The 14,143-nt window shown below is 51.4% G+C and overlaps 1 protein-coding gene across 1 annotated transcript; it reads left to right on the top strand.

The window, feature by feature from the left end:
* The first annotated feature begins 1,284 nt into the window (after nt 1-1,284).
* On the top strand, nt 1,285-13,930 carry LOC149278396 (mitoguardin 1-like). The gene is made up of 16 exons (XM_089502012.1): nt 1,285-1,291; nt 1,988-2,106; nt 2,641-2,821; nt 3,002-3,126; nt 3,656-3,782; nt 4,405-4,541; nt 5,026-5,149; nt 7,623-7,723; nt 9,721-9,839; nt 10,159-10,231; nt 10,763-10,849; nt 11,195-11,293; nt 11,736-11,870; nt 13,218-13,271; nt 13,504-13,620; nt 13,730-13,930. The coding sequence occupies exons 1-16, from the start codon at nt 1,285-1,287 to the stop codon at nt 13,928-13,930; spliced, it is 1,806 nt and encodes a 601-aa protein (XP_089358138.1).
* Nucleotides 13,931-14,143: the final 213 nt, after the last annotated feature.

The following is a 14,143-nucleotide window of genomic DNA, read 5'->3' as shown; positions in this document are numbered from 1 at the left end:
CGGAGTCCCACGGGGGCCGGAGACGGATGATGAAACAACAACATAACGTCTGCCAATAAAAACAGACCAGCAGGCGGACTCCCCGCATCAACTACTGCAGCTTAAACTACCCCGCGAGGGGGTAAATATCACCTCATATATCATATCTCATCAGGTTTAGCCACAGAAAAACACAATTTCAAGGAGCATCTTCAGTTTCTATGGCAACAACCAATCAGTGCTCACTTTTGCGTCACATGACAACTAAGCCAAAATTCGGGCCATAGTTTGCTGTCCGCCGGTGGCCGCCCCGGGGTCTCCTCATTCAGTGACATCGGTAAGATTTTCCGCAGCCGCCACGGAGGGTCTAAAGCAACCGAAGTGTAAGAAACCGGGTGGTTTTGGCTGAACGGCGGTGAACCTGCGCTGATCAGAACCAAATCCAACCCCCGGAAAAACAGAGGCTCTGACACCTCACAGCTCGGTGCAACCGGCCGGGTGGCGGCAACGTCTCCAAACAATGGCCACAGAACCCGGCCGTGTGTTTCACATCAGTGCCGAGCTCGGTACATGTACTCGGCGGCGTGCCCGACCCCACCGGTGCGCGCGCACGACCCCCGGTGCCGGGTCACACGGTTGGGATCTGCCACTGTCAGTCTGTGCGCGGTGTATACGCGGCCCCCGGTGTCTCCGGCCTCTGCATGCAGCTCCTACTTACCCGTACCGGGCCCTCAGCTCTTCTCCGTTTGCTCACCGGGCCCGTCTGCTCTCCGCTGCTGGCTCCCCGGGCCCCGTCGCCGCAGGAAGGACACGCAGCTTCCACTTTCACTGGGTCCGACTGCAGCCACTTCCGCTTCCGGTGAATCAGCCGCCTGCTGGCTGCCTGAGGTACTGCGCAGAGTGACCAGAAGGGGGATGCGGCCGAGCTGTCAATACATAATGAATCGATAATCGGTTAATATAAAGGCCGGAGAGGAGACGGGGCTCCGGTGACAGGTGACGCCTCTAACCGGTACAGCATGGAGCAAGCGGTAGAGACTGAGAGCTCAGAAGCCTCTTCTTCAGATGGCAGATAGAGCTTACGGTACCTGTGATTAAAGGCTAGGGTGGGGGCAGCCATGGTGTTCAGGGGCAGTTGGGCTATCATGACCGGGGGCAGAGTGTATCACAGCCCAGTTAACACCCCCCCCCCCCTCCCATTATCCACCTGAGCAGAAGCAGGTAAGAGACAGACAGTGTGATGCCCGCTGTGTGATGTACCAGGTTTGGCCTGCAGGGTCTCTTGGTTGCTGGGGGGGGGGGGGTATGGAGGGTAGGGTGGCAATTGCCCCCTTGGCTGCTGTGATTGAAACATTTTGGGTCTTTCTATGTCCAAAACCTTTCCGTGTTCTTGCCATTCCACATGTATCCACCGGGGTGCGCAGCGTAACAGCATTGAAACCCTCACCAGATCCTTTCTGCGCTTCTCTTATTTCCCTTTTATTCATCTCCATTGTGTGGATATGTTTTGGTCAGGACTGGTAAGTGCACGTTGAGCCTCTTGAGAACGCTCTTTATTATCAGGCGTCTTGGACAGATTTGCCCCCTTGGTATGAATGCTGCCGGCCCCCCCTGCTCACAAACTGCCCGGTGATGCCCCGTTGGTTATTAGAGTTTTAATATTTTAATATTAAGCTACTTCTAAAGGGGCAGATTCTGCGGATTACTGAGATCTGGCACCAATTTGGGGGCATTTAATTATTGCTCTAGACCTTGCCGGGGCAGACGTGTATTAAAGGGACACTACGCCCTGAGGAAAGGCTGCCTGGACACTCTCAGCTGACCCCATCTGCCCCACCGGGGGTATATAAACATCTGACAATAATAATAACTTTGTATTCATTTACGGCGCCGCCGTAATCCACAGCACTGTCCAATGTAACGAGAAATGTTTGTGGCTCCTCCCCTCACCCAAAAAGTTACCCCAGGTGTCCGTTTACCGTGTAACCCCTGATCGTGTTCCCCGCAGCGACATCCCGGGGACGGGGCACGTGGGATAGAGGCGACACTGGGGGTATCCGGCTCGAGATGCAAAACCCGTTCCAGATGGCGGCCCTGCGCGAAACTTTCTACAATTCCGTTGCTCAGGTAAGAGTGGGGCGACTTAATAGATTGTAAGCTCCCAAGGGGAGGGCGCTTCTGTATCATTATGTCTCGTTTTGCATTAACGCTTGAAGCAACCAATCAGTGGCAGGAAAGTGTTCCTATTGAAATCAGCGCATGTATATGGGGGAGGGGCTAAAGTGCAGGTATACATGTAGCGAGCGTTTAGCGTGATTGCAGCCCTTTGTGCGCTGATTCCACATCTAATAATGATGTTGGCCCAAATGATTGCCACAGCAGAAGCTCATTACAGTCAGTAGGGCATTTCTTTACCCCCTGTTAATCTATTTGCAGCTCTGTGCGGACATCCCCTCCCCTGGGGGTCTGGCTGCAATGTGGGAGAAGGGTTAGCTGTGTGTAGGGGCGGGGCTAATGTCAATTAGACTTGAAAGGGGTGGGGATTGGGCAGGACATGGGAGGAACTAGTTAATGTCTTTCTAGCGTTCTTTGTCATTAGTTCCCTATCTGGGGTGCGCACCCCGCGGCTCAGCGTAAACCCCACACTGTGTCCCGCAGCAGCTAAAGTCTTCCCCGAGCCTGAAGAAGATGGTCGCCATCACAGCCCTCGGCGCAGTGTCTCTTATCTTCCTCGCCCGCCACCTTAAACGAAGACGAGGAAAGAAGAAAAGTAAAGGCCCCCCTGCGTGGGAACCGGGCCGCTTGCTTCTGGAAAGCACCAAAAAGGCGGCTTCGGAAAAAGGTGGGTTCGGAGCTAGTCGGGGAACGACGAGACCTCAACCTATGGCTGATAGATAAATTCAGCTTGTAACCCTTTGTGTGCCGCAGACTATCCTGCGTCGCCGAGACATGAAGGTTGCGTGACCGGAATGTGTTTTATTAAATCCCTGTTATTAACGTGCGGCGTGTCATCTGTTTTCAGGCTCCAGCTGTTCCGGAAGCCGGCAGAACCTGGCGCTCTCCCTGAGCTCCGCGAAAGGCTCCCATTTCCGTGCCAACGGAGAGCTGTGCGCTAAATACTCCGGCTCCGCGCAGAGCTTGGCATCGGTAAGCGCTCCGGCGGCGTTCACTGTCACCGTGTAATGTTAGGGGCCGTTTCTACTGCCGTATTTACTCGATTTATAAGACGAGCCCCCAATCACCAGATCTCAATGAAAAAAAGAAATGCCCTGAATGGAAGACGACCCTATCGGGGAGGGGGGGATAAAAAACACCTTTTATTTTTTGCTTTGGTTGCTCACTCACTCCGTCTGCGTCTCCCTCCCCTCTCCCCTCGACCGCTTTCGTGTTCCTTCTCTTGCCTCTTCTTGTTCTTCTTTCTTCGTCCGGCTCTCACCGGTATCGGCTTGGTTTTCCGAGTACGTCTGCAAAAGGGGCGGAGCCTTTCTCATGGTTTCCCCTCCGGGGGAAAAAACACCTTTTCTTAGAATCGCGCAAATACGATAATTACATTTAATGAGAGCTGCTAGGTGTGACTCGATCACCGGTAGCGGTAAAACAGCCTGACCCGACCCCCGCTGTACATACGTGTGCATGTGACATCTGTACATTGACTCATACATGCCATTACCTGTAGGTGCGAAGCATGAACTCGTGTCACAGCTGCGCATGCACGAACGCCGCTTCCTGGGATAAAGCAGACGAGGAGGACTGGAAGCTCGGCAATATCCCGGTCACCACCCCGGAGAATCTCTACCTGATGGGTGAGGGTACGGCCGCCACTCGTCTAGACGATTAAAAAAAAATGATCTATTTTTTTCTTTGGACTTGATTGGCTTATCAATTTATTGCCGTAGTTACAAGCGAGAGATTCTGGAAGTTTTTTATTCGGGTGTGATTAGTATCCCGTGGCGTACCTGGCCCCCGGCTCTAGTGACAGACAGGGGGCTGCAGTGTGTGTGGCCGGCGGCTCGATATGCCTGTCCACGAGATATGTGCCAGGTCACCGCATCATCAGCAGCGCGGCCCATAGATCCTTCTCTTGTCTGGAATTATGGCTGATTCTGACTTTTTAAAGCCCATTATGTGCTGATACAGGAAAGGTTAATTATAAAGTATGTTTGTGGTGTCCAGCAATCCTGCCTTAACTGAGAGGGTGGTAGTTAAGTGGAGCAGCCTCCCAGCAGAGGTGGTAGAGGGTAATACAGTGAGGGGATTAAACATGTATGGGATAGACATATGGCTCCTGAATCTAAGACGAGACCAACGACTGATTAAGGTTTGAGTCTTTACAGCAGGAGAAACGAGTGACTAGACGGGGGCCGGACGGGGGCCGATCTGCCGCAGGTTCTGGCTTGTTGTTAATGTCGCTCTCGTCCCCGGAAGGCATGGATCTGTTCGAGGAGGCGCTACGCCGGTGGGAACAGGCGCTGTCGTTTAGAAGCAGGCAGGCGGAAGACGAAGGAGGCTGCGGGTCGATCAAATTGGGAGCAGGAGATGCCATAGCCGAGGAAAACATGGAGGTAACGAGCTCCGGATTAATTCGGTCCCTGCGTAGGGGAGCGACGTTTAGTGATTACCGCTCCCTGGGCGGCAGATCCCTGTGATGACCTCCTATCCAGAAACATTCTGAGCTCCTGGAAAAGCGGGGTACAAACACTGGGACTGGCCAAACTAAACAGGGGCTCATGGGAGGTATCCTTTCAGAGGAGGCTGAACGTTCACAGGATTCGGAGACTCGGATGTTTGAGCCCCAAAAGCCCACCCACTCCACGGCGGTCTTGTCGCGGTTTTGAGGTGGGGGGCCAGGGATAAATGCCCTGTTGGGGGTTATCTATAAAAAGTAAACCCAGTGCAAAGTTTGTGGTCTATCACCATAGCAACCAAAAGAATGGTCAAATCATTGGGAATACTGCACTGGTTACTGTGGTGACAAGGTCACTTTCCAGACTTATTTGGGGTGATTTTGGTGCAGTTTCAGCATTTTGTTACTTTATTCCTCCCCAGGATGTGATCAGCGCAGAATTCATCCACAAGCTGGAGGCCCTGCTGCAGAGAGCCTATCGGCTGCAGGAGGAATTCGAGGCCACTCTTGGGGCATCCGATTCTGCGTCTATGGCTAATGACATCGGTGAGCACAGGCCCCCTGCATGTCGGGATAACCTGCCCTGCGACACAAGTGTCTGGTACACGAGCGGCCCCCCGTCACACTATATGGGCACACGGGCAGAGCTGGAGCCGCCGTTGCTGTCAGTCATGTGATATTTTGGGTGACTTTCCCGGCTCAAACCCCACACTGAGCTGATGCTTTATGGCGATGCTAATGAAGTCCGTTCCTTCATAGACTTTCGTTAGTCAGAGAGTCCACCTTAGCGATTCAGACCGAGCCATTCTATTATTCCCCACAGGCAGTATGATAAGGAGTCGGGGTGTTTAGTAGGGGATCAGATAACAGAGCGAGAATCATACAAACGGCTGATATGCAGCTGCCTGAAAACTTTATATTATGGGGCAAAAAACTACAACTGGGGTAAAAGAGAAAGCCCAGAATAAAAAGATTTCTGAAAACAAACTCTGATGCGAGCGATGAACACATTTGGTGGGAGATCGGAGGCCGGGAGGCAGTCATTACATTTCCAGATGTGTTCACAGGGTGACAGCTGATGCCACATGCTCGGCCCCTCTCTCCTATTAATAGCCCCGGACCCCCGCTGTGGGCAGTTCTGCACCTGTTTCTGTGGTACGGACTCCCAGGTGCACGAACAGCCCTGATTTTAAATTTAATAACAGAGTCCGTTCTCCGCTTTGCAAAGAGGGCAAAAAATTGTCTTTAATGCATTTTCACAGTCGGGGGCAGCGTGTAAGTTACCCCCACACCCGACGCTGAGCTGCCATCACTGCTGCATACAGTTTCAACCTATTCTGTAGGGCTGTACACCGACACCGGTTAATGTATGATAATGGTGTACATGCAGCAGGACTCTGGGGCGCAAGGGACTCGTCTCTGGAGCTTACGATCTAGAAAGGAGGAGGGTAACTGCTGGTAGCGGGAGCGCGATTTAAGAGACCCCCGTGGGGAATAGACAGGTGCTGAGTCAGCTGTTAAGCTCTTAAATAGTCATTTTAAACCCTCTGATGGTCTCCAGAGCCGTGAAATATCCCCCCTAAACCCCTGGTGTATGCAGCGGGTATTCTTTGCCCGTCATTCTGCTTCTCGCAGGGTACTTGTAATTACCCTGGCTTCTATGATTGGTTACTTTTGTGTCACATGACAATTAAGTGTTCCATGGAAAAATTATCAATGGGGCAGAGGTTTATTTGATGGGGAGGGTTTGGGGCAGAGGTTTATTTGATGGAGAGGGTTTGGGGCAGAGGTTTATTTGATGGGGAGGGTTTGGGGCGTTGGGCAGGACTGGGAATGGTGTTTCTAAAGTGTTAAGTTCAGCAGAGCAGGTGGAACTGCAGCTTTAATATGGAGCCGCGATCGGGGTTAAACCCAGGCAGAGAAAGCAGAGCCGCAGATCATCGCGTAACCCAAACACCTCTCTTAACGCTCACAAGTATATTTTAGGCTAAATCTCTGGCCCCTCCTCAGCCCACCTGCCCCCGTAACTCAGATATAAACGCGGCCGGCGCTGCTCAGCGTTACGATACTCGGTCCGGATAGAGGCGACGTCGGATCTTCGGCTTTGGAGGTTTGTGTGAGGTGACGCCATGTTTATTCCTGGCGCCCGGGGGCTGTTTATAGCGAATCGCATTCTTTTCCGGACGCTCCGCTCTCGAGCCGCGGGAACTTTCACTTCCAGTAATCAGAAAGCTGCGTGATGGCCGAGTATCTGCCCGTTGTACAGCGCTGCAGAATATGATGGCGATATATAACACAATAATAACACATTGTACAGCGCTGCGGAATATGATGGCGATATATAACACAATAATTATAATAACACATTGTACAGCGCTGCGGAATATGATGGCGATATATATAACAATAATTATAACACATTGTACAGCGCTGCGGAATATGATGGCGATATATAACACAATAATTATAATAACACATTGTACAGCGCTGTGGAATATGATGGCGATATATATAACACAATAAACCATAATATGCCTCAAATTATTACGAAATCTCACACTGTGGCAACCAGCCTGCAATGTTCATTAACACCATACCTGCCAACAGTCCCAACAGTCTTGATTCTCAGGCACGCTCCTGAATAGCTGCCCCACTTTTGCAGGTGGTGGGGATCATGGGCCGGCCTGGGGAGCTGTAATACCAGTGGGGGTCTGTGTCCTTTAAACCCGGCGCGTACACACACACACACCTACACACGTCGCACGCACACGCACCTACACACGTCGCACGCACACGCACCTACACACGTCGCACGCACACGCACCTACACACGTCGCACGCACACGCACCTACACACGTCGCACGCACACACACCTACACACGTCGCACGCACACGCATACACACGTCGCACGCACACGCACATATTTTAATGAATACTCCGATTTAATGCTTCTCGCCGAGCCGTCCCCTCTCTGCTTCCGTCGCCCGATCCCGACCCTGAACATTTTTATTTTGCAGATAAAGAAACCGATGTAACGGCGACGGAGAGCGGCGAGGATCTCGGAGCGAGAGACACCCTCAGCGTGGCATCCACAGACTCCTTTGTGTCGGCTGCCGAGGTACTGATTGGGGCACGGGGGGCACACCTGGCGGGGTCCTCGTTACCTCTGAGACGGGATCTGTTATTCAGCCAATCGCTGCAGGTTCCAAGGGACCAACCAGCGGCTGCAAAGGAATACAATTAATCGTTTCAAGTGACCAGGGATTGTGGCTTCTAATTACAGAGAAAAGACAAACTGACCAGGGGTGGGTTATGAGCTTATAATGGGGGGGGCTCCACGTATTACCCTCGGGTATAAAGCATTTACAGATTCTCCATGTGTGTAAAATAAGCCGGCGGCAGAATGTAAAGCCACGTATAGACCGCACGCCCGGAACGCGACCTCCTCTTCCCTCCTGCGTCCGTGTTATGGATTCCTCGGAATCTGGAAGGAATGCATCGACTTTTGCCGGAGAATGTAACAGCCTGACGCTCCTAAAATATCGGCTTCACTCGCCTTGGAAGCAGATGCCTTAATATCTAGAGAACGGTCTGCAGGATAAAAAGGAGCAGGAGAGAAGAGAGAGAGCGAAGGGATGGGAGAGAGGAGAGAGAGCGAAGGGATGGGAGAGAAGAGAGAGAGCGAAGGGATGGGAGAAAGGAGAGGGAGAGAAGGGATGGGAGAGAAGAGAGAGAGCGAAGGGATGGGAGAGAGGAGAGAGAGCGAAGGGATGGGAGAGAAGAGAGAGAGCGAAGGGATGGGAGAAAGGAGAGGGAGAGAAGGGATGGGAGAGAAGAGAGAGAGCGAAGGGATGGGAGAGAGGAGAGAGAGCGAAGGGATGGGAGAGAAGAGAGAGAGCGAAGGGATGGGAGAAAGGAGAGGGAGAGAAGGGATGGGAGAGAAGAGAGAGAGCGAAGGGATGGGAGAGAGGAGAGAGAGCGAAGGGATGGGAGAGAAGAGAGAGAGCGAAGGGATGGGAGAAAGGAGAGGGAGAGAAGGGATGGGAGAGAAGAGAGAGAGCGAAGGGATGGGAGAAAGGAGAGGGAGAGAAGAGAGAGAGCGAAGGGATGGGAGAGAAGAGAGAGAGTGAAGGGATGGGAGAGAAGAGAGAGAGCGAAGGGATGGGAGAGAAGAGAGAGAGCGAAGGAATGGGAGAGAGGAGAGAGAGCGAAGGGATGGGAGAGAAGAGAGAGAGCGAAGGGATGGGAGAGAAGAGAGAGAGCGAAGGGATGGGAGAGAAGAGAGAGAGCGAAGGGATGGGAGAGAAGAGAGGGAGAGAAGAGAGAGGGGTTTTAAACATGCATGGGATAGACATACGGCTCCTGAATCTAATACGAGACCAACGACTGATTAAGGTTTAAGTCTAGTTGGCCCCCGGGGGCCGGATAGGGCCGATCCGCCAGCGGGTTTCTAGTGGGATATAAGTCGTGTTGGTTGTGGCCCCGGGAGGTGTGTTTTTATTCTGTGCCGGCTGGGTTTCTTGTTCTGCCAGGAGACTAAAATCCTGGAAAACAAAAAGATCCGGAGGAAAGGGGGTTAAAGGTCAATATTTTTGGCATTCCCGCGTTTCTGTGCGTTTCCGGTGCAGTCGTTCTGTTTGCGGAGCTCTATTATATATTATACGGTAATAAAGATTCCCAGCGTCCCCGTTAGCCCCAGGAGCATACAATCAAATCACTCCGGGAACGTCATTTCCAGAAGCGGCTTCCTCTTTAACCCACCGGCTTGGGACTCGGTTTTAACCCCCGGTACACACTCAGCGGGTAATACATCGAAAACACGCGACCTTTACTGACCCGTCGCGTCCAAACATCGGATGTTTACACGCCGCTTTATTTCGTGGAAAGTCAGCCAAGAGTCAGCAGACGTAACGCTGAATCCCGTATAGCGGGGTCCGATGTCACAAGCGCTCCGTAACGCTATAACTTTTTTTTTTAATGGGCCATGCTTGCTAAGTGCAGCTTTAATTACAGTTGACCCCCTGATACCCCAGGAATCACCCGTTAATAGCTTAACTCTTTGCAAGCCGTGTATTTCTGATGGTGAAACGCGTCGTCTCTTTGGCCTGATTGCAGCTGACGGAGAGGCACGAGTCCCGGCCCCCGTGGAGTCTCGATTCCCTGAGTCGGAGTCCCCTGTACGAGGAGGCCATGAGCTTGGCGGAAGAAGAACAAATCCACTGCAGGGCCCTCAGGTGAGGGGCCCCGGAATGCCGCCCGTTATCCTGAATCACCTTCTACTAACTCGGGAACGAGGCGTGGAGTTTAACCCCAAACATAGTCCGCTGCAAACCACTTGTACGTCTCTCCTGTTACGTACGGTTCTAATAGATCGTCAGCTCACAGGGTCAGGGCCCTGGTCTCCCCGTAACCTTATACCCCGGCCGCGTGAAACTTGTGAGGTTGTGCAATTTGTGCGTCTAAACGTGAGCAGCTTGCGTTACTCTGCATGGCCTTTCGTGGACTGGTACTGCGCTGCGGTATATGATGGTGCTATCGTGTTAACTCTTTCAGGACAGAGATGTTGGAATGTCTCAGCGACACCGACTTTCTCGCTAAACTTCACTGCCTCCGCCAGGCGTTCCGGGTAAGCGGCCGCGCGGCCTGAATATTTCTACTTTTAAAGCTAAAGCGGCGCTTTTAATCTTCAGAAACCCCCAAAGAAAGTGCATTTCCGCAGCTTATTCTATCTTGTGGGCCTCGAAGACGACGTCGCGCAGAAAGACACGTTTTCAGAGCATGAGGAGTAGTGGGTACATGGCAGGGACTTCCTATTTCTGGCTTCTGCAGTCATTCCCCAAATTATGAGTTTTTTTATGGTGTTAAAAATCACACTTTTCACCCGACTTATACAGAATAAATCAGGCTTCGGTTTTCATACATTTAAGGATACGTTGCAATCAAACCCTCAATGTACTTGGCGCCGTCGGTGCAGACAGACAGACAGTGAAGCTGACGGGGCGGGGGGGGGGGGGCAGTCGGAGCCCCTCTCCCCTGCCGGGAATTTCTGGTATTTTGATAGCGGGGTGGGGGGCTGGGGGTATTTGGGGCTATTAATAGATCCGTAGAGCGATTCCCGGTGTTTTGGGGACGTCACCGTCTTTGTTTTGTTTTTTAGGTGATTATTTCGCAGGCAGAAAACAGAATTTTCCTCGCAGATTTAGGAAGAAAAGCTTTATCGGCTCTGATTGTCAAAGCGAGGAAGGTAAATGATTTGCCTCCTGCTGGGGTAACAGCGATTGGTGACCGACCGACAGATAAAAACCAAACCCTGTAACCCGTGTGTCCATCGGTCAGACGTGATATAATACGGACTGCGCCACGCGGTGACGGACAGACGTACGGACCGAGGATATCCATAAACCCCGACGCACCCGTTCCAAAGCCCATTTCTCGCCTTCCGTGTTATTAACTCGCTGTGGCCAAGAGACACTAATGAATGTTAAGGGTTAATGAAATCGCTAGGTGTATACATTGTATCCCGCATCATCCCGTGTTCCATGTTCCGTGTTCTGCTTCATGCTGCTACTTGATCGGATTTCCTTGGCAGAAGCCGAAGCGGTTTGAAGACGTCTACGACCAGATGATGCGTTATTTGGAGCGGCCCGAGGTGTGGACGGACGTAGAAGAAGAGCTCTGCGGACGAGGCGTAAGCGCTAATAATCGGGCATTGAAATGAGGAGACGCCGGGTATAGAGGGGGCTCGACTCATAAGCTTACAGTCTAGAGGAGACGGGGTGGAGGAGGGGCGGCAGGTGAGTGAGGTGGAGGAAGATGCCCCTGACGGCTCGATGTTGGGGCGAATGATGTTCCGTCTTTATCTTCGAATAGATAGTGGGGACTTTAGCTTTTGGGGGGTTTTGTGGTAAGGGGGATGCCAGCTCTGTACGTGGTGGGATGGGGGGGGAACCTGATGCCCCTACGTGTTCACGTGTTTAGACTGTCCAATCGTTGTATCACCTCGATGGTGATAAGTGGAGCGTTTCTCGCAATCTCTGGCATTGGCCACAGAAAAAATTCTGCATTTATTTATTTTTTTGGCCCAGAAATTTGTCGGGCGAAAAAAATTCTTATTTATATTTTATTTGCAGGTAAAAAATATCAACTTCTATGACATCGTCCTGGATTTCATTTTAATGGATTCTTTCGAAGATCTTGAAAACCCTCCTTTATCAATCCAGAATATCGTGAAAAACCGTTGGCTGAACAACTCTTTCAAGGAAACGGTGAGGATTTGCTATTTTTAGGTTTTGTAAGGCTGGGGGTTAATTCCCAGTTTGTTCCAGTTTGGGACTGGGAGATAAGAGGCTGCCGGGGTCTGGCTGCTTTCACCTATCCTCAGTGAATCCGAGATGCCCAACGCCACCAATTACTAGCAGACCCGTTACCTGGACGACCGAATCATTGCCATGGGGGGCAAATAAAACTGCCTTGTGGCCCCAACCTGCAGATCGGATCCCTGCTTTCTTCGTTGCTGCGAAGGGAAGAAACTGTCCGGGTAACACGCTATAGAAAGCGTGTCCTTTGAATTAATGATTCTTTAATAACTTCTGATGTCGACAAATTGGGCTTTATTTCCCCAAGAAATTTCTCCAAATTTTTTAAATGTATCCAGAATTGCTCTGATTTTTCCCACAATAAAGATGGCGGCAATCCTCAAGCTCTCTGTAAATACCTGATTTATGAATATAAAGACAATGATGTGATTCTTTCGGCAGCTTTGTTTCCGCATGCATTGTGTGCCCTCGGCCCCCTTGGTCGGATCCTCGGTCCCCAGCAAAAATTTTGACAGAAGCCGACTTCTGTGATTTATTTCCTTGGATTGCAGTTTTAACTCCATATTTGGGCAAATTACCGCATCAGACTAAACTATTTTATGTTTGGCCCATCACAGAGTGAAAAAAACACAACTTTTCCTAAATTCTTTTACATTCTGTTCAAAACAGTCTTTGTGGTTGAAGCATTTGGCAGAGAAAAGGGGTTACGGATCAGAAGGGGTTTCAATTTGAAACATTCACGGAACAAAACAGCAAAAAAAAAGCATTTTGTCCTAAATTCAGAGTTTTATTCCCAAATTTTCACCAGATTGCCCTTTTTAGTTAATGATGTCGTAGTGATTGACATCTCCGCAGCGGTGCTGTATTAGGGGTCACTAAAGATTTATGAGGGTCCGGACTACGAGGTTTAATGGCCGGCAGAGACAGAAGCGCTCGGCACCGGATTTAATGATCAGATATTCTGATTATATATAATAATTATGTAAATAACCGTAAACCCCTCAGACAGCCGGGGGCATGCCCCACGGTTCTGATGATGCCCCACGGTTCTGATGATGCCCCACGGTTCTGATGATGCCCCACGGTTCTGATGATGCCCCACGGTTCTGATGGTGCCCCACGGGTTCTGATGATGCCCCACGGGTTCTGATGATGCCCCACGGGTTCTGATGATGCCCCACGGGTTCTGATGATGCCCCACGGATTCTGATGATGCCCCACGGGTTCTGATGATGCCCCCCGGGCCGCGGGTTCTGACATGCATAAAGATGTCTGACGTTTGTCTCTTCTGCTCAGGCTGTGGCTTCCAGCTGCTACTCGGTGCTGAAGCAGAAGAGGCAGCTGATGAAGGTGGGTAACCGGGGCGCCCGGCCGAAGCGGGTTTATTGACGCCCAAAGAAATCATCCCCGTTTCTGTTTTGTTATTTCCAGTACCGGACGAGTAAAATCAGCCCTGGCCCTTTAAGGCATGTGGCCACACAGTACGCTTATACACTGTGACCCCCTGCCCGCCTGGGTCACTCAGGCACCGGGTCTCCTCTATTGAACTGCTTTCTTTAACACAGACGTTTTTCCTCCCCAGCGACCCGATGGATTCTTCGCTGGGTTCTACGCCGTGTGTGAGCAGATCTGTCCGGTTCTGGTTTGGGGTTTTTTGGGTCCAAAAAATTCATTTCACGATCTCTGCTGTTTTTACCGAGTAAGTTGTGTTTTCTGTGCCGCTGACCGCTCCGCAGAACTCTAGCGGGGTCTCCGTCTGCTTTCTCTGCTTTTATTTCATTCACGCTTTTTTCTCACTTTTTTTCTAGGATCAACTTCTTTGCTTCCTGAAGGATATCTTTGACTTTGAGAAAGTCCGCTACTCGAGCGTCGAATGTTTGTCGGGTGACATCATGGCGCGCCTGCATCATCGCACAGAGCTGCTGGCCGTTTATTTGGGATCTGATTCGGCAAAATCTGCGTCAGTCAAATCCCGCGAATCCCAACAGCCTACCGGGAGACCGGAGTGAAGAACGGCTCAGGGGCAATTCCACCGAGAGAAGAGAGGCCGGTCAGTGTCCGATATCCCATCGTATCCCACCCTTACCGAGGATAATGCCCCCCTGGGGGGGGGAAAGGGACAGGTACACAGCATCGATCTACTTCCACTCAACCCCAACCGCCGGCCTCGGTTTCCACCTACTTTCTTTGCCCCCGGCCTCTGCTCCATCTTCCTGCCGGAT

This window comes from Sceloporus occidentalis, unplaced genomic scaffold (assembly GCF_023333645.1).
Source record: "Sceloporus occidentalis isolate IW3139 unplaced genomic scaffold, rSceOcc1.0.p SCAF_190, whole genome shotgun sequence".
Classification (NCBI taxonomy): domain Eukaryota; kingdom Metazoa; phylum Chordata; class Lepidosauria; order Squamata; family Phrynosomatidae; genus Sceloporus; species Sceloporus occidentalis.
This window is presented reverse-complemented; position numbering and strand designations above follow the sequence as displayed.

Excerpts from the sequence above, each read along its gene's own strand:
- LOC149278396 (XM_089502012.1), top strand. Across the intron at positions 3,783-4,404 it reads GGAGAATCTCTACCTGATGG|GCATGGATCTGTTCGAGGAG; the intron begins GTGAGGGTACGG and ends CGTCCCCGGAAG. Across the intron at positions 13,272-13,503 it reads AGAAGAGGCAGCTGATGAAG|CGACCCGATGGATTCTTCGC; the intron begins GTGGGTAACCGG and ends TTTCCTCCCCAG.